At 38.0% G+C, this 20,057-nt stretch overlaps 3 protein-coding genes and 1 pseudogene across 3 annotated transcripts; 1 reads left to right on the top strand and 3 right to left on the bottom strand.

The window, feature by feature from the left end:
- Positions 1-48: 48 nt before the first annotated feature.
- On the bottom strand, positions 49-2,248 carry LOC104710272 (putative carboxylesterase 7). Its single transcript, XM_010426855.3, has one exon. The coding sequence runs from the start codon at positions 1,279-1,281 to the stop codon at positions 334-336; it is 948 nt and encodes a 315-aa protein (XP_010425157.2). The 5' UTR covers positions 1,282-2,248; the 3' UTR covers positions 49-333.
- On the bottom strand, positions 1,444-2,244 carry LOC109126221 (uncharacterized). Its single transcript, XM_087465203.1, has 2 exons — positions 2,127-2,244; positions 1,444-1,831 (listed from the first exon to the last, which is right to left on the bottom strand). The coding sequence occupies exons 1-2, from the start codon at positions 2,242-2,244 to the stop codon at positions 1,626-1,628; spliced, it is 324 nt and encodes a 107-aa protein (XP_087321329.1). The 3' UTR covers positions 1,444-1,625.
- An 8,177-nt stretch (positions 2,249-10,425) lies between the features above and the next one.
- On the top strand, positions 10,426-14,900 carry LOC147937650 (uncharacterized). The gene is made up of 6 exons (XM_087465202.1): positions 10,426-11,224; positions 11,291-11,461; positions 11,564-11,980; positions 12,058-12,456; positions 12,514-13,851; positions 13,927-14,900. The coding sequence occupies exons 1-6, from the start codon at positions 10,426-10,428 to the stop codon at positions 14,898-14,900; spliced, it is 4,098 nt and encodes a 1,365-aa protein (XP_087321328.1).
- Positions 14,901-16,751: 1,851 nt separating this feature from the next.
- Positions 16,752-18,983, bottom strand: LOC147937649 (uncharacterized; annotated as a pseudogene).
- Positions 18,984-20,057: the final 1,074 nt, after the last annotated feature.

Below are 20,057 nucleotides of genomic sequence, written 5' to 3'. Positions count from 1 at the left end.
ATGATTTTGATAATTATTCTAAAATCATTGGTATGAGTAACACATGATTTTTTGTTTGAATTTTCAAATCCATTAAACTCCATAAAACAATAACCCCTTAGTAATTTTAATCATATAATAAACAGCAAAAATGCATTTAAACATTATAAGTTAAATAAAACTATAGTCTTGGTGGCATGCATACGTACGTTAAAGTGATTAAACCGTAAACTATTTAACCTTCTACATTTTTTGTTACATACAAATTAAAGTAAAATTGTGACTTGACAATATAATTATACTCCTTTTGAAATACATATAAACTTTAAGTGATCGACCATGCAACCAAGCACATTAATTAATAAACTCAGCAAGTTTCATCACAACTTGACGAGCATTAACACTCTTAGAATCCTTCAAATGAAAAACATGGCTCTCATCTTTAGTCTCCATGACCTCAACTTCACCATCCCATCCACTCTTCTTCAGCTTCTCCCCGTAACACAAACCTTGTCTCACTAACAGATCATCTCCAGCTACCATCACCAGAACCTTTCCACATCCTAACCCTGATAAATCAGAGTCTTCTGATCCGACCACATTGATCAACGGATCATCAACTCCGTCTTTACTATTCGGACTCGCAATTCCCCAACTTCCTTCAATCTTTTGTCTTATTATTACATCTCTAACCTCAAACTCATCTATAGGAGTCTTCCCCCAAAAATACGGATGAATCAAGATCATCCCAGAGATTAAAGAATCACAACAAAGTCTCTCTGTTTTAGCTCGAGTCGTGAGATGATGAGCTATGTTCCCACCGGCGCTATCTCCGGCGAGAAACACTTTGTTGAAATCGCCGTGTCTGTTTATCCAAGTTTCCGGACCGGATCCGGTGATATGAGTGAAGACCCATTTGAGAGAATCCCATGAATCTTCGTACGGAATCGGAATCGGAAACTCCGGTGCACGGCGGTAATCGACTGAGATGGCTAAACAATTAGCGGCGGCGACGGCGGAGATGAGGAAAGTGTGGTAAGTCGGAGAGAAAGCTGTTTCTATGATGAAACCACCACCGTGGAAGTAGATGAGGATCGGGAGCTTTTTAACGGAGACTTTCTCCGGGAGGTAGACGCGGGCGGAGAGGTTTTTCTCCGGCGAGTAGACGACGTCTTTGGAGACGACGCCGTCTTGTGGGGTCAGTGATGGTGGGACGGTTGTTTCACCTGAGAGACGCTCGATGCGGCCACTCTTGAAGACTCGGTAACTCGGAGACCTGTCGAACGCGATTTCGGAATCCATTGTTAATGATTGGATTAGATATGGAGGGAGAAATGAGTGAAGATGATGAAAAGAAGATAAAAGAGAGTGTTACTGTTAGACCATGGGTCCTTCATTTTTGGTCCCCCAATTATAATAGTAATATTTTGAAAGATTCTTATTCTTAATATGAGCATTAGTGTCTATTTGTCAAGAACATTAAAAACATGTCCTGATCAGAATTCTCTTGTTTAAAACACTGTATTAGGGATTGGACTGAGACTCAAACACAGATACCAATCTGACGAACGAGAGTGAAGTAAAGAACTTTGAAGACAAAAGATAAACAACAACGAGTTTGGTTGGACATAACAAGCCGGTGAGGATTAGACTTTCGATGGAACCTTGGTGTCAGTCTCAACTGGTTTTTGGCCTTCGAACTTGTCAATAGCCACCTGAAGTTCATCCGTGCCACCAACAGCCCTCATTGTGTAGAAGTATACCCCAAAAACAAAAGCCGTTAATCCTCCCGCTACAACCGTGTTCTTGCTTTTTGGACCAAGGTAACTAAAACCTGGAAATCCCGCCAAACCTGCAACATTCAAGAAAGTGTAAAAATTGTCACATGTTACAGAACAGACCCCAAGTATGCAAAGTCTTAGCTAACTGTTCAATCTATACAAATCACAGGATGAGTAACTAAAGAGAACTCCGAAACATGTATATAACAACACTTCTAATTACTCCTTTTAACATAGGAGAACTGAGACTCCAGAAGCTCTGAGGTCATCGTAGAACATTGACATATATTGTTCATATAGTGAAAACACAAAAATCAAAATCGATTGAATAGAAAGACCCTTCTAATTGTTAATGCTCATCCTAAGAACTACAACGCCAAGACAAAAGTGACAGTGCTCTAAGCACAAGAAAATCAAAGATGAGTAACATCATGGTGTGAAGATTGCAAAACATTACAGCAAAAAAAGAACTCTTCTTTTGCATTATAATGGAGACTGGATAGAACAATTCAATCAGCTGCTCACCAGGTGCATCAGTTTAAACATATTTGTTCACAAGCTTATAACAATCGGCTCAAATCAGATGCTTTTTTAGCTTCCAATTAATCATCAACCACAGTCAAAATCAAAATTAAAGCAGAAATAAAAGCATTACAGACTCTAATTCTACATCTACAAATCCAAAGCTAGCATCTTTTAATCCCAACTGATGGAAGAACTCAAACCCAGATCAAGATGCCAAAAATAAAACCAGAGCAGAATCTATCAAGCAAAAAACTGGATCTTTTGAACAAATGAGTCAAAAGGATCACAAAATTAAAATGGAAACGAACCTGATGCTTTATGTTTTCGCAGATTACTCGAAAAATCCGATAGAGATACAGAAAGCTGATTTCTTTTTGGCTTCCACAAAGAATGCGACAGAACGGCTTCGGTAATTCATCAAGAACATCCGGTGAGAAGAACGGATTGGCTTCGTGAAATCGTCAAGGATGTGTATCGGTTTGTCGTCTCCGTCGAGAGAAAGAAAAGAAGTCGAAGTAATTTTTTCTCTGGAAAATGTTTTCGTTTAATCCTAGACAAATTCTACAGCCAATCACAATAAAGCACGTGTCGAAGTCGACGGACGAAAAACGTCCCAAAATAAGAATCGTTTCTTCGATATTGGGCTTTTTTGAATTAAATTAAAATCACAAAAAAAAGGACGGCTCAAGTGCACGCCGTTGCACATGCTCTTATGTATGAACGATACACCTAATACATAACCAAACCATCCCAAAACCATTGAGTTTTAGACCATTGAGTTTTAGTGTTTAACGGGTGATGATTCAACCCAACTCATTTAGCAAATGGTTTGGATCAAACCACAACCCATTTAGTTTAATGGGTTAATGGATTAAATGAGTTGACCCACTTTGTATCATCATGAGATTATGTATAATTTTACAAATTCATCAAAACTTCTTTAATTTTATAGATAAACATGATGTATGTCTCTACTTTGATTTGAAAACCAGAAATTTTAAACAATAATAATCCAGAAAATAACATCACTGTTTTAAATTGTCTTCTAAAATCTTCTTTTAAGATATCTTCTTTAACCTTCTTCTAAGATGTCTTTGACACCATCTCCATCTGAAATCAAACTCTACAAATGAAACAAAACTCAAACATTCTAGATCGATCCAAACACTCAAACTCCAACATTCATACACTCAACCTCAAACACTCAAACATTCAATCTCAAACTCAAACCCATCAAAGAGGTGAATCATCTAATTCAAGCAGATACAAAAGAGATCAACACCATCTCCATTTCTAGCAATGTATTAATCGAAACAATCTAGAGAAGATGATACAAAAGCTTTACCAAAACCAGCATATGTGAACTTTACTAGAGAACAACAAAGATGATACTATGAACTTCTTTGTCTAAATCACACTAAAACCCAATTTGAGTAGAAACATCAACAGATCAATACATCCAAACAAAAACTTTACCTTCACCAATAGGTTTACACTCGCTAGAATCAATCAATATCCTAAAATTACAAACGATCACCAACACAAGAGTAAACAACATAAGTTCTGCAACACACATTTGAAACCAAAAACGTTTAACACAAAGAGAAGTAAGTACCCACAGAATTTGAAAACTTTCACCTCTGAATGATGGTGGTTTTAAGTCTCTGAATGTGATACAAATTTTCCTTGTGTAATTGTTCTCGTTACACTAAACAACACACTAAAAACTCACTTGTCAAGCTAAAACCCTTAAACCATTAGAGACACCACATCCACTTAAACTACAGCTAAAACAACAACACCAACCTAAAACCCTTAAACCATTAGAGACACCACATCCACTTAAACCACAGCTAGAACAACAACACCAACCTAAAACTCACAGCTACACAAAAGAAACAAATAAAAAAAAACCTGAAGCATGAAAACGGAATCAATCAAATCACAGCTAGAACAACAACACCAAGCTAAAACTCACAGCTACACAAAAGAAACAAATCAAAAAAATCTGAAGCATGAAAACGGAATCAATCAAATCACAGCTATGTATCCAATTGTGAACGGAATCAATCGAATCCACAAAAGAAACAAATCAAAAAAATCTGAAGCATGAGAACGGAATTTAAATGGGTTTAAGTGGGAGACGAGATTTAGTTCATACCCATGTATCCGAAGTCTGAGTCGATCGAAGAAGACGAAGTGGGAGAGAGAGCAAAACCGAAATCGAAAGTATTGATATTTCGATTTGGGGGTGATACATGAAGAAGAAGAAATATCTTCGTAAGAAATGAAAGATGGGTTTTGTTCAGAAAGAAAAATTGGTTTAATCTGGTATTCAAAATTAATCAAATGGTTTGGTTTTGGTCAACCCATAAACTCATTTTAATCCAATCCATTTCAACCCAATCCACTAAACTTATAAACCAATTTGACTCATTAACCCATTAATACTCAAATTATCAAATCAATAAATTTTTGAATTGGTTTGGTTTGAGTTAATCCATTAATTTTGACCCATTTTGACATGTCTAACGATAGTGTTTTGGTTTTTTCCGGTTTATTCGGTTCAATTCTACAATTGTTTTTGTCGAGTTTGGAATCGAATTTGATCCGGTTCTGGACACTAAAGTCTGAAACGAAAAATATTAATTGATGATTAGATTAGTACAATTTAATTCATGTTAGTACATAGAGATGTAGAATTTGAGATCGCATAATCTATATATATATAAAGTTACATGTTTATGATGTTGCCACGTCAGCAACTCTTTCAGTTTAATAAGTTCAATTTTTTGACACAACCCACTAAGCAATTCATATTTCTTTATTTTATATTTCTTTAAAAGCCCAGTTTCATATTTCTTTAAAACCTAATTCATTAGTAATACATGTTTTATATGCTGTAGAAATAAAACCCTTCTCCAGGAAGCTTCACTCCACCGTCCACCACCTGAAGCGTCCCACTCTTTTATTCTTTCATCTCGGAACACCTAAAAGATATCTTTGAAATTAATCTTTTAGCTTAAGGAAAAATAGTAAGGTTCACCAATGTTACCATCCTCTAAAAATTTCCAAAATTTAAAATAAAAATATTTGTTTTCCTCCTTCACAAACATTACCTACGCCTTCAAAAGAATTTAAACAAGAGAACGAGAGAACATAACTGAAAGTATAGCAAGAATACAAACGGTTGGGAAAAAAAAAGTCCATCACTTACCATGACAACAAAAACAGAACATACAAGATCAACATATATTGAAGAATATTCCCACAAACAATCACAAAAACAGGTCTAAAAGTATTACGACCACCAGGAGATAGACATATGCAAAGAGGTCTTTAGCTTCAGGGACACCTAGATCACAAAAATTGTCGGCTTCGAAAAACAGGGCTACTTAAAAATCAAAAGAAAAAACAACTCAAACAAAAAAAAGACAAACACTTACAGAGGATCAAGAAAACACAACTAAAATTCAATTAACATTAGTCGCCAACAATTGACAAAACCATCACCAAACAGAAAAATGTAAGAGATACACACACTGTTAGTTGAAGGAAAAGATGCTGAAATTCGAGTTCCACATTTTGTTCAGATTAGACCTAAACTGAATGACTTACTAAACCGGCCACAAAAATATACACCCCAAAATGTATTTTTTAAAAAGCATCATAGAGACGAAAATTAAAATTTACAACACACAATTCACATCCAATCGAAATCCACACTCTGGGGCCAACTGAAACAAAACTTAAAACTAAGATCTCAAAAACAATGGATAAATTAATTAGGAAATGAAAGGAAGAAAACAATTTCAAAAAAGAACAGATTTACACACCAATTAACACTTAACGGGAACGAAAACATCAGGGGAGAACCAATTATCCCCTACGAATGCGAAGCGAAGAGGAAAACACCCAAATACACCAAAAAAAAAAAGTGCATCGATAAAAGGGATGAATGAAGAAGGATTACAAGCATCAAATAATTAGTTTCAAAACTCTTAATGTCCTATAGATCGCAAAAATGACTTCTCTGATATCCGTTCACGAGACATCATATTTTCAAAGGTAACAAAGCCATTTCAACCCCAATGACATACCACTAAAAATCCAATGAACCAACATAATTTTAAGGCTTACAGAAAATAAGCCCCAATGGCAGAAATACAAAAAAAAAAAAAACAATGAAAACAGGATTGTAAGTAATTGAGATTTTTAAACATTTTTAATCAAAAACCACTAACTAATCACTAAAAACACAAAAGCATTGACAAAAAATTACTTGCACAGGTTACTAATTAAATAATAAAATAGTTAAAATATTACCTACAACCACATATAATAAAATCAAATAACAATCCAATGACAAAATGACAAATAATTTTAATTAAACACAACTAACGACTAAAACGAGATAACAACTATTACTATACAAACTAAACTTCTAATTTTATATTTTTTGAAAACAAAAAAAAATCGTGATGATTTAAATTTATTAAAAATAAAAAAATTGACTACATTATACTAGCTGAAAAAACACACAGAAAAAAAATAAACCAACAAAAGAGCAAAGGAAAACATATGAACAACATAACCAGATGGAAAGAAGAAAAATACATAACCAAAAAAAAAATTAACAAAACAACCGAAAAAAACACCCTCATCTAACTCTCGCGCGTAGCGCGGATCAAATGCTAGTGTTAGTATATAATGATGTTTGGAACGACGAATTTGTTTTTGGTTTTGTTTGGTTCGACGTTCCCCGGTTCTATTCAGCTTTGCAAATTTTTTTTTTGTCTAGTTCGGGATTGAAATTGGATTCGGGTTTGGACCTTAAACTATATTGTACAGTGTTAGAACATGACATTTTATTTAATTTATAGAAATATTAATTTTATCCTACACAATTTTGTTTGATGCCTCATCGGTTTAATTTCGGATTACAGTTTGTAATTCATCATAGCCTATATCTGTTCAAAATCTTATAATTTTACCAGACATTAGGATTTAATCTGCGGTACACTGCGGGACAATATTTTTAATTTTAAAATTTAAAATTTTATATTGTATTTATTTGTTATTTTATTAATTTTAAAAATATAAAATTTTATAGGTATTTGATATAAGTATTCAAAGTATAGGATTTTTGTAGTGTTTTCAAGGTTTTAACTCGTGTGGTATATATATAGTCTAGTAATACATTTATCTCCTGATACACATCTAAAAGTGTTTAAGAAAAAAAAAATTCCACTTAACTCCCTATATGGTATTAATGCCAACCCGTCTCACCAAAATCAAAATAAGTTTTGCATAAAAAAAAAGATAATCAAAATAAGTTTTTTTTTCAAATTTAATTATGTTAATTGTTTTACCAAATTAGCATATTATTTTTACCAAATTTTCTTCTTGCTAAAGTTAAATATTTGTGAATAGGAAAATACTTAGGTTCACTCCTACGGTGAACTTTCTTGTTCACTTCTTTCTTTTCAACCAATCAGAATCTTCTATACATTATTTTATTTAAAAGAATAAATCAAAATCAAATTAAAAAGCAAAATAAATTCTGTATAATTTTTTTTAAGGAAAGTTAAATATTGGCTTGGTTTATATTTTACAATTAGAATGAAATGATGTATCGGTTTGGGTTTACAAATAAGGTGATTAGGGTTTAGATTTTACAATTCAAACAAAATTATACGTCGGTTTGGGTTTATAAATGAAGTGGTTTAGGGTTTAGATTTTACAATTAAAATGAAATTATTTGTCGGTTTGGGTTTACAAATGAAGTGGTTAGGATTTAGATTTTACAATTAAAAAGAAATTATATGTCGGTTTGGATTTACAATTGAGATGGTTAGGGTTTAGATTTTATAATTAGAATGAAATTATATGTCGGTTTGGGTTTACAAATGAAATGGTTAGGGTTTAGATTTTACAATTAGAATGAAATTATATGTCGGTTTGGGCTTACAAATGAGATGGTTAGGGTTTAGATTTTACAATTAGAATGAAATTATATATCGGTTTGGGTTTATAAATAAGCGGTTTAAGTTTTTAATTTTACAGATTTTGTTTTCTTATTTTATAAGAAGATGAATGAATAGGTTCTTAAATGCATTATGACATGTCAAATTTTCATTGACTAAAATAATGAGAAGTGAACAAAGGGGTTCACCTTAGGAGTGAACCCAAGAATTGTTCTTGTGAATATTGGTTTTCTAATCATTCTAAAATTGGATTTTCGGTTTAGGAAATTTATTAATGTTAATATAATTATGGAGATTGTAAAATTTTGTTATGGAAAATTTGTTATATATCATTTAAATTTGAGAGATTCTAGCAGCCATAAAAATAGTTTTGGAGATTTAATGGGTTAAAACTTTAATGGGTAGAGTTGTTTTTGGAAAAATCGGAATGGATAGATGTTGTTAAGATTTTATGACAATAAATGTAACAAATGTTGGTCAATTTAAGAAAGTTTAGTATTTGAGTTCTCTGCAATGTTATTTATGAAATTGTTTTAGGGGTTAATGTTATAAAAACAAAATTAAATAAATAAAACTTAAAGGGCATAAACCAAAATGTACTTCAAAAATGTTAATATAGATATATATAATTATATACCTTCCCAAAGTTATGCAAGCAATTAATGGATTGGTTGCAAATTAAGTTATGGTATTCATTCCTCTTCAATTGTCACTTCAAATAAACTGAAGATTTGAAAAAAGAAAAAAAAAAAAGCAAGTTGACAGAAAAAAAAGCAAAATAAAAGCAAAATCTAAGGTTAATATATGAAAAGGGCAAAAAAGCACCCAAAAACCTAATACAGTAATAAATAAATAAATTTAATCTAGATTAGTAGCGGTGATATACACACTTAATTTAACACGTTATATTTCACTGCAATACTCCTTTTCTCGCTTCCTATAATTAACAATTCTATTTTTTTTACCAAAAAAAAAAACTTTACATGTTATTTCTTTCATAATATTAATATTCACTATATATCAATCTTATACGCTAATTCCGTGATTCCTAGTTCAAAAGGGTCTCTGGTGTTCCAGCCGTAGAGGTGCTGCTGATTCTGATTGTGGAGCCGAAAACAGATGGATGTGATAATTCTCTTCGTATATGTTCCCGTGACTGCCTCTATGAAATCATTCTCACCAATCGAAAGCTACAAGAAGAACCGTATTAGTTAATAGTTAGTAACTTTGATTAAAAAGATGTTTTATGTACTTCAAATTGTTGACTTTTTTTCTTTGACTTTTTTTCTCTCTCAAACACGCGATCCTTTTCCTTCTCCCAACACCTTCGCCGATCTCGGCGTCGGTCCTCACCGCTCCTCATGGGCAAACACAAAACTAAAAAGAAACCCCCCGGCGGTATCCCCACTGGATCCACCACCTCTGCTACGTCCCCTGCGGAGCAAACCCTACCTGAATCGCCAAAATCAGCTGGGGACAACTCTGTCAGTTCTCCTACCACTGCGTTGCCTGAATCCGTCGCGAAATCAGCCAACAATCTGATTACTGATTCCTGTCCAAAAACCCCCATCCCGGAGGTCTCTGTACCAGCAATCGTCAACCCTAGATCCCCAAATGCTAGGGCTACAATGTCCACAGCTGTCAACCCGTTAATAGTTAATAAAGGTGCTGAGATCGGCTATGGTGATGATTCCACAAGACCTGATGCAGCTATAACAAAGATAAAGGAATCTCATCTTCCCGAGAAGTCTGCAACAAACGACAAACCATGGAAAGCCCTGCTCAAGGATAATACAACTCAACTTCAGTGGAAAGTTTCTCCCTTCACCCTTGAATCTGGTGAGGTCTGTGTCACTATCCCAAATTCTGTCATTGAGAAGAATAAAAAAGCTTGGGATAGTTTTATCATCGGCCAATTCTATGAAGAACCACCGGTCAGAGGAGCAGTTCACGCAATTGTAAACGGCATATGGAGTCGCCAGCGTAAGGACATCTCTGTGTCTAAGATGGAGGGTAACTCTTTCCTCTTCAAAGTCCCTTGTCCGAATGCGAGAAGGAGAATCCTCAGTCAAAGTCTTTGGCAAATTGATGGCCAAACGATGTTTGTTGCTAAGTGGTCTCCGGATGTTACTCCAACAAAACCATAGTTGACAATGGTCCCTGTATGGCTCGATTTTCATGGAGTTCCACTTGAATTTTTTAACCGGGAAGGCCTGGAACATATAGCTGGTCTAGTTGGTCACCCAGTCAGCCTCCATCCTCACACTGAAAAGCTGTTGAACATTGAGGTGGCAAAGGTCTACACGGTTATTGACCCACGTAAACCTCTTCCGGATGCAGTCAACGCAAGGTTCGAGTCAGGCCAAATCAAAAGAATCTGTGTCTCCAGCCCCTGGCTCCCATCGCTCTGTAGTCACTACAAGAAAGTAGGACACACCATCACTCGCTGCCCCAATGCTCCACCGACTTGCAACTTGTGTGGATTGGTGAAACACACCACCGTGTCCTGCCCTCGCGCAAAGAAATATAAGAAAAGTGGTAAGGCTCCCATTCAGAGCCAACTCCCTAGTGTTGAGGTGACAGTACCCGCAATCCCCCCTACACAAAGCACACTGCAACCACCAGCAGCTCCAGTGACCAAACACGCTTCTGTGTTGGATAACTCAGCTATCCCCACACGAGTGGTGGGAGATCCGAGTAGCAAAGTGGATGTCAACAGAAGCTCCTCCCCTACCTCTGATAAAAAGTATCACGCGGATAAGCTCTGTGTGGATCTATCTGCAAATCTCTTTTCGCATTTACCTTCTAATGACGAGCTGGTCGATGGTCAAGAATTTCTGTCCGAGCATGACAGCATTTCAGGAGATGATGATAACCCTGAAGCAGAATCAGATAGATTCCTCAAAGTTATCTCTAAGCGTTTACTGAAGAAGAAGGATAACAGAGCCAGGGGTAGAGGCCCCATATCCCTCTAAACCTATATCCCTTTTATGGATATTTTTTGTCGTAATGTAAGAGGTTTTAATGACCCCACAAAGCGTAGAAGCTTCCGGAAATGGCTAAAAGTACATAAGCCCTATTTTGGTGGAATTGTCGAAACTCGAGTGAGTCCAGAGAAGGCTCCAAATTTTGTCTCTAGTGTGGTTCCAGGATGGCACTATTCGGCTAACTACGACTATTCAGACCTTGGTAAGATATGGGTTGTATGGCACCCGTCGGTCAAGGTTACTATTTTGTCTCAATCCCTGCAGATGATAGTCTGCCTATTACAACTTCCTTTTGTGACTTCAGAGTTGGTAGTGTCTATCGTGTATGCCTCCTCCTCTAGTCGTGCAGAAAGATTGATCCTCTGGGGTGAAATTCAGGCTCTTGCTGCATCGTCAATAACCCTGAACAAGCCTTGGACGGTCATAGGCAATTTCAGTCAAGTTCTCTCTCCTGATGAACACTCCATCCCCACTAATGTCACTCTGTCAGGGGGAATGAGAGAGTTAAGGGACTGTCTGATTACCTCTCACCTAACGGACCTTCCCTTCTACGGGAACACATTCACATGGACCAACAAACATGAAGTTGGTTTAATCGCCGAAAAGCTGGATCATATTCTTGTCAATGATGACTGGTTAACCTTCTTTCAAACCTCTCTAGCAGTCTTTGGCGAACCAGGCTTCTCTGATCATAGCCCTTGCTGTCTCTTCTTGGATATTGGTAAGCAAAAGAGGAAAACTCCATATAGATTCCTAGCTCTTCTCAACCAAAATCCAGATTTTGCTCCCCTGATCAAGCTGTGGTGGCAAGCACTTTCTTTGACTGTTCAAGGATGCTAAACTTCTCCAAAAAGCTAAAGGAACTAAAGAGTGTTATCCGCTCTTTCGCCAGAGATAATTACTCAGGGATTGAAAAGCGTACGAGTGAAGCCTATGATGAGCTGCTACTATGCCAGTCAAGTCTGCTTAACTCTCCTTCTGATGAAGAGCAGATTAAGGAACAACAAGCTTACCAGAAATGGTGCACATTAGCAAAAGCTGAAGAGAGTTACCTAAGGCAAAAATCAAGGATTTGCTGGCTAAGTGAAGGAGACAAGAATTCACGCTTCTTTTATAGAGTGATCCTCTCTCATCAGGTGCACAACCAGATCCTGTTATTGTTGGATGAAGATGATCAGCTGGTGGATTCTAGATTGGGTATTCAACAAGTTGCAGTGTAGTACTTTCAAAAGTTTCTGGGAACACAATCTACAGCCAATCCACCTTCTACAGAGATGCTTGCCTCCTTTATCCCTCAACGATGCTCTCCCTCTGCGATCCAGTTATTGTCTAAACCCTTCACTTCTGAGGAAATCAAGCTTGCCGTCTTCTCACTACCACACAATAAGGCGCCAGGCCCTGATGGGTATAGTGTGAAGTTTTTTACTGCCCATTGGGACACTGTGGGATCGGACTTGGTTACTGCAGTGTCTGAGTTTTATGCATCGGGACATCTTCTTAAGCAGTGGAATTCTACTCTGCTCTCCCTCATTCCAAAAACGCCAAACGCTTCTCGAATGAGTGATTTTTGCCCCATAGCCTGCTGCAATACCATCTACAAAGTCATTTCAAAGCTCTTAGCAAACAGGCTTAAGGCAGTGCTTCCAGATCTCATTGCCAATACTCAGTCAGCCTTCATCTCGGGTCGTCTGTTGGTTGAAAATGTCCTGTTGGCAATGGAGCTAGTGCAGGGTTACAATCATAAGAACATCTCTCCGCGGGGGCTCCTTAAGGTCGATCTCAAGAAGGCTTTTGACTCAGTACATTGGACATTCATCATTAACGTCCTTCAAGCCATGAACTTCCCTGCTCACTTTGTCAAACTGGTCACCCAGTGTATAACAACACCGATGTTCTCAGTCTCAGTTAACGGGGAATCATGTGGTTACTTCAAAGGAGCGAAAGGGTTTAGACAAGGAGATTCGTTATCTCCCTATCTCTTCACCTTAGCTATGGAGGTCTTCTCCCTTATGCTGAATAATGGTTACAATGCTGATATCATCGGTCACCACCCCAATGCGTCCAGCCCTCAGGTAACCCATCTGGCATTCGCTGACGACATAATGATTTTCTTTGATGGGAAAAAGGACTCCTTGTGCAACATCACAAATGTACTTCAGGATTTCTCAGACATCTCTAGGCTAACCATGAACAAGGACAAGACAGAGCTGTATCTCGGAGGAGTGAACCAATCTGAAACTGATAGACTATCCTCTCTTGGTTTCACATTAGGTTCACTTCCATTTCGGTACTTAGGGCTCCCCTTGATGCATAGGAAGCTCCAAATTGCTGAGTATAGACCGTTGATAGACAAAATCACTTCCCGCTTCACTGCCTGGTCTGCTCGTGCACTGTCTTATGCGGGTCGTTTGGAACTTATCAAGTCAGTTATTTATGGAACTATCAACTTTTGGGCTTCGGCTTTTATCTTGCCAAAAGGTTGCATTAAATGCATTGAGAGTCTCTGCTCTAGATACTTATGGTCAGGTGACATAACCAAAAAACCTACTGCTAAGGTTGCTTGGACGCAATTATGCCTGCCAAAGGAGGAAGGTGGCCTTTGACTACGCTGTCTAGGTACCTGGAATCGTGTACTCTGCCTCAAACTGATCTGGCGATTGTTCACAGGTGATTCTCTCTGGGCACAATGGTTGAAAAACAACAAAATCAAAGATGGCAATTTTTGGTTAGCTGATGTGAAAAAGGCGACCTCCTGGACTTGGAAAGCTCTGTTGAACCTGCGCGCAGTTGCTATCAGTTTTATTCGGTGTAATGTTGGAAATGGAGAACATGCCAGTTTCTGGTTCGACTATTGGACACCGTTTGGCCAACTGATCCACTTCTTGGGGCCTACAGGACCGGTACAAACAGGAATCCAGCTAAATGGTACCGTTGCGCAAGCTTGCTCGTTCTCTGGATGGCTTCTGCGACCGGCGCGGTCACTGCAAGCAGAACTCTTGCATATCCATTTAACAACGCTGCAATCCCCTGCTCTCAACACAGAAGCAGACTCCTTCTTCTGGTCTATCGACGGTGAAGCGCAAACAACTTTCAGTACAAGAGCAACGTGGGAAGCCCTAAGACAAAGATCTGCTCCTCTCCCCTGGACAAGACAGATCTGGTTCAAAGGCGCAACTCCACGACACACTTTCCTGCACTGGCTAACTCATCTCAACAGGCTTCCGACCCGTTCAAGATTAGCGAGTTGGGGAATGCAGACTGACACTTCCTGCTGTCTTTGTGGAGACCACTTGGAAACTCGTGATCACCTTTTCCTACATTGTGAGTTCAGTGAGGAACTATGGTTGCAAGCAACAAGAAGACTCGGGTATCGACCCTTTGTTTTTCATACCTGGGAAGCTCTTTCAGGCTGGTTGGAATTTTCGAACAACGCCTCTGCTCATACTCTAAGGAGACTTGTAGCACAGGCAGTCATCTACACCATATGGATGGAACGCAATTGTAGGCTCCATAATAGCATCACGACGCCCCCGCATGTTCTGTTCAAGGTCTTGGACAGAAATGTTAGAGATGCGATACTCGCCAGAAGCAACTTGAAGATCTTCAAAAACCTTCTGGGAGACTGGTTAAAACATGTATAATTCTCACTTTTTCCACATGTTGTCTAGATAGCCCTTGAGTTTATTTATTTGGCAAGGCTTATCTGTTGTATTACTCTATTGTAGTTACTACAATCTAACTTCTTCAGTGAAAATTCACAAATTTTCAAAAAAACTTTGATCAAAAGAAAAAAATATATATACAAACTATGAAAAACAAATAAGTACGTCTCGACGACGACGACGTGATCTTGGCTCCCACACTGGACTCCGAGTACGGTGGTGGCACTGTCTCTGTCTGCATAATCAAACCTTACGAAGGCCACTCCGAAATTATTTCTTCCAACTGTTACTTTTTGGACACGGTGGTAAAATCCATCATCCCAAGGATCTCCCCCAACTGCACCTCTAGCGTTAATTCTCACGGGGAGTTTGAAATGTGCTCCCAAAGATATGAATGCGGACCCCAGCCGTCCATGTAGCCCAATAAGTGGTGTACTTGCACGACCACACATCACGAACTTAACCCCCTTCCCTGTCCCAGTTAGGGAGCCAAACGTTGGAGATGTTATCTCACGTGCCGTCTTGAACCGAATTGTATTGATGAACTCCGACGGTTTTTAAATACCCTTGATGTTTTCCGAATGATCCAATCTAAACACAATACCTTAATCAACCAGAAAACGAAAAAGTAATAATAATAATAATAATTTCAACATGCACAACCAGAAAGTAATAATTTAGCATAACTAGAAAAGAAAGTTTCGTACTTGAAAAATCGTTTGAAAGCTTAATCTTCAATTTTAAGTTTCATATATACATGGAGCATTATATAAAGATAAGTCTGATCATCAGATCATTTATTTAATAAAGTAATGCCATTCAAAAAAAAAAAACATGATATGGACGATTCCGATCCAGACTATGTGAATTAATGATTGTAAAATAAAATTTTGATCTGTTTAACATGCAAATAATGAAAAACATTTCAATCTTAATTTAACTAGGTATGAAGTCCCCGCAATATGGCGGGAAACTCATTTTAGTAAATATTTATTACAAAAATTCTTTAATTAAATAAATTTATTAAACTATTGGGATTACTAAACTATTTAATAAAAGTTTCAAAAATGTAACACCCGCGAACCAATCACTACACAAAAACATGTCATTTGTGACCAACATAATCGTCTCAAATCAGTCGCTAAGTCAGTATGTGCCACTATTGAAGGACTGTTCTAAACCGTCGCAAATATTTGGTCGCAAAATATTTTGGTTGCGAAACAGTCCCTTCTTTACGACGCATTGGAGACAAGGGTTATGGTCGTTAATAAGCGACTACAGACAGACAGAAATATACTGTCGTAATTAATGACTCTACAGTGACTCATTGGCGCAGTCGTAACATACGACTTGGTTGAGACGATATGGTAGTCACAAATTAGCTACGTTTGGAAGACTGATTTAATACCAAAGTGTTGAGGATGAACTTTAAAAATCTGAAATTTTGGTCCTAAAGTAGTCGCTGTTTTAGTCACAAGGTAGTCGCAAAGGAGTCAGAATGTTTTGTGACTGACTGAAGACTAAGTTTTTTTAGTCCCAAAATCGTGACATATACACAACAAATTTGGTACTTGGTTTGTGCTTTTTTAAATTGTAAATGGTCGCAAATCAGTGAAACTATACCTAGTAATTTGGGACAGTATACAATAAAATTTGAAAAAAAAAACCTGAATTTAAATTAAAATCCTGAATCTGAATGATATTAACCAAAAACATACAAATCATTCAATGATCATATCCAGAAAATAGTTTTAGGCTAAGAGAGATAGAAATACTACTACACAATCCAAAAAATAGTTATAGAGGCTTAAGAGAGATAGAATTAGTTAGTTAAGCATGAGAGGATGATACTAACAAAGGTGAAGTGGTTGGTGAAATCGCTGGTGAAGTGATTGGTGAAGTAGATGGTGAACTAGCTCCTGAAGTGGTTGGTGCGGGTGGGTTGACATTGGCCGCTGTGTCTGGAGTGATGTTGGCTGCTGGTGCTGCTGGTGCTGCTGTGGTGAATTGCGCATGGGCTGGTGGTTGAGTAGACAAGAATTCTGCAACCCCCGGATCACTGGTCTTCAAGTAGGATACAAGCATCTCCAAGGTTGCAATGCGGTTTTGAGCGTTACGTTGCTCCTCATCACGTCTAGCATCTTCTCTGGCACGTCGAGCATTTTCTTCATCTTGATCAGCGAGCTTACGACGAGCAACCTGGAGTTGTTCTTGAATCTCTAACAGCGAAGTTGGACTAGAGCTTGGATAAGTAGCCTTTCTTTTCCCTTTGGTGATTATCTCCGAGAGACTTCCAAGTCCAAAGGGGGTTCCCTTGGCATCTGTTACAGTACACTAAGACAGAAGAAGAGTTGATCATTCACAAAACAAACATAATAAACAGAAATATCACACAAACCCAGATAATCAACATCGAATATTCTCAAGCATCAATCAAAAGTATATCAATATCAAGGATTCTTAAGCATCAATCAAAATCAGATACTTAGCTTAGCAAAATAAGACAATTATCATATGCAAAACAAAGACAATTGTACAGTAAATTACCTTTAAGAAAATGTCATCTTTTTCTTGAATGGGGAGGAGGGTTGCATGAGTAGAATCTTGCGAGGAGTGTTATGTACCATCAAACTCCATTTGAGACATTACCTCCTCTATGTTCTTCTCAAATGTCTCAACAACTTGTTTGGCCTTCTGATTAACAAATCTTCCATCTGCCTTTGTATGTGTTGCGACAAACACCTCTCCAAGCGAGACAGGACGTCCCATTTTTTCTTCCTACAATGGATAAAAATAATGTTAGTTGTGGAAAATGAAATATGTAAATGAAATAATTAGAGTTAGTTTAAAGCATTTACCAACTCTTGTTGAATTTGCAAGTAAGATTTCTGGCCGGATAGATGTTTGTGGATTCCAAGACCGCCACGATCAGAAGTATGGGCTTGGGATGCATTAGAGCTCTTCTCCTTAGCTTCGGGTGTGTCCCAATGCTCCCACATTTGTTTCCAAAGCGTAGGATTGATCCAAATCGGTGGCTCATCATACGTCTTTGCTTGACTTACAATTCCTTTCATTCTTTTTTTTCGCTATCTTCACAAATCCTTCTCTCATAAGCTCAGTAATCGCAACATCCCAGTTGTATTTTCCCTACACAGTACAACAATGTAAAGTAAGTGTCAAGTAAGTAAACAAAAGACAAACTCATTAACTTAGAATAGTAAAAAAAATAGAAACTGTGTCACATATTACCGCAAAGGATCTAAAATATCTCTCTCGTATGTGTAAGGGCGTAACCTTCCAGCTGAAGTATGGACCATCAAACTTTCTCCTTAAAATCCCATAAATAACACGAGATAGCTTTCCTTTGTCTCGTCCAAACCTGTTACATAAATATGAGAGTGTTAAGTTATAAACTAGAAGCCATCAAACATAAGCGAATGAATCACAAAACAATAATCTAATGGAAATCGAACCAAACTTCACAACACAACACAACACACCAAACTTTGAAAACAATTAAGAAACTTTGAAAACAACTAAGAAAACGAACCAAACTTTGAAAACAATAAGAAACCAAACCAAACAATAATCTACTTATATATCTAAACGATAACACAACACACAAAGAGTTCTTCTACTTATTTATCAAAACGATAATCAAATGATAAAATAAAAGAAAAAAATATTTTACCATATGCTTTGAGTGTCGGGGATGGGAAGCGGACTCAATATCGGGAGATGGTGTCGACCAGGAAGTGCAAGCAAATCATCAAGTTGCTGTTAGAAGTCTTGATTCTGAGCCGGTGGTGGATGCTCTTGATCGTCCTGATTCTGAGGCGGCGGCGGTTGGAATCCTTGATTCTGAGGAGCCGGCTGTTGAAACACCGGATTCTGAGGAGCCGGTGGCTGAAACCCCAGATTCTTAAGCAGCGGTTGATAAGCCGGATGGTGAAGCGGTGGTTAATATCCAAGATTGTGAAGCGGCGGTTGGTATCCCAGATTCTGAGGAGCCGGCTGTTGATACACCGGAACATGAGCATGCGGTGGTGGTGGTTGCTGCATCTAGGAGTGGAGCTGTTGTTGAAAGCCTGGTTCTTGTGGCTGAGGAGAAGCTTCTCGAGGATACTGGGGAAATGATGCTTGCGTATACCGAGATGGAAGCGACGGTTGAGAATGTTGGGAGTGTGATGAATTTTCGTTGTGAGAAGAAGGGTTAGAGGAGTGAGACGACGAAGCGACATCTCTACTTTGTCTCGCAACGCCGCCAGATTCACGACTACTACCGCCAGATCTAGCACCACGACCACCACCGGATTTAGAACCACGACCACCACCAGATTTCATCAGAGAAGAAGTCGGAGAAGAAGTGGTACTTTAAGACTAATTTGTGACTGTCATAAACATTAAACAAAAACTATACTTAGTGGCATAACAGTCGCAAATTATAAACCCAGTCACTCTTACGTCTCCTGAGGGGATGGTGGTTCCCCTGGTACCGAGATTTCGAGGGTGACGACCTAATAGTGAGACGGTATGGCTCGAGGACGGTTGTCCGAGAGTGAGATCAGTATGGCTCAAAGGTGTTTACCTGAGAGTAGATGAGTTGGGAGCAAATGATGTCTACGGCGTGTGATTAAGTACAATGATTGAATGTGGATTTCAGGGTTGATGGTGGTTCAATCTCGGGTTTAGTGTTGACCAGTGGGGTCAGGAATTTGTTTGACCGGTGGGGTCAGAATTGTGTGGATCAGTGGGTTCCAGATTATGTAGACCAGCATGGTCGGGATGGTGTTGACCAGTGGGGTCGGGATGGTGTTGGCTGGTGGGGTCGGAATTGAATGACCAGTGTGTTCAGGGTGGTTTAGACCAGTGGTGTCTTTGTTACGGCAGACCAAATGGTTGGATGGTACGAACCGTTGCGATGGTGATTTGGTGAGTTTGCGGATGAGTGGCGGTGTGTTCAGATTCGAGGACGAATCTTCTGTTAGAGGGGGAGAATTGTAACATCCGTGTTCTGGGATTGCATTTTGAGCTGTGTTGATTAAACCAAATGAGTGGATTTTAATTAATTTTGGTTTAATTATTGGTTTAATTATCGGTTTAATTAAATCCTGGTTTAACCTAATTAAACCAAAG

Source organism: Camelina sativa, chromosome 9 (genome assembly GCF_030686135.1).
Source record: "Camelina sativa cultivar CO46 ecotype springtype chromosome 9, ASM3068613v1".
Lineage (NCBI taxonomy): Eukaryota > Viridiplantae > Streptophyta > Magnoliopsida > Brassicales > Brassicaceae > Camelina > Camelina sativa.
Note: the sequence above shows the minus strand (reverse complement) of the source record. Positions and strands in the feature narration are given on the sequence as shown.

What these genes read in the sequence shown, in the direction of transcription:
- LOC104710272 (XM_010426855.3), bottom strand. Translation starts at nt 1,281, where the DNA reads ATGGATTCCGAAATCGCGTTCGACAGGTCTCCGAGTTACCGAGTCTTC.
- LOC109126221 (XM_087465203.1), bottom strand. Translation starts at nt 2,244, where the DNA reads ATGCAAAAGAAGAGTTCTTTTTTTGCTGTAATGTTTTGCAATCTTCAC. An exon ending in TTTGTCTTGGCGTTGTAGTT is followed by an intron (nt 1,832 to 2,126) that starts CTTAGGATGAGC and finishes TGAATGTTGCAG; the next exon opens with GTTTGGCGGGATTTCCAGGT.
- LOC147937650 (XM_087465202.1), top strand. Translation starts at nt 10,426, where the DNA reads ATGGTCCCTGTATGGCTCGATTTTCATGGAGTTCCACTTGAATTTTTT. An exon ending in CTACGACTATTCAGACCTTG is followed by an intron (nt 11,462 to 11,563) that starts GTAAGATATGGG and finishes TTGTGACTTCAG; the next exon opens with AGTTGGTAGTGTCTATCGTG. An exon ending in ATGCCTGCCAAAGGAGGAAG is followed by an intron (nt 13,852 to 13,926) that starts GTGGCCTTTGAC and finishes GATTGTTCACAG; the next exon opens with GTGATTCTCTCTGGGCACAA.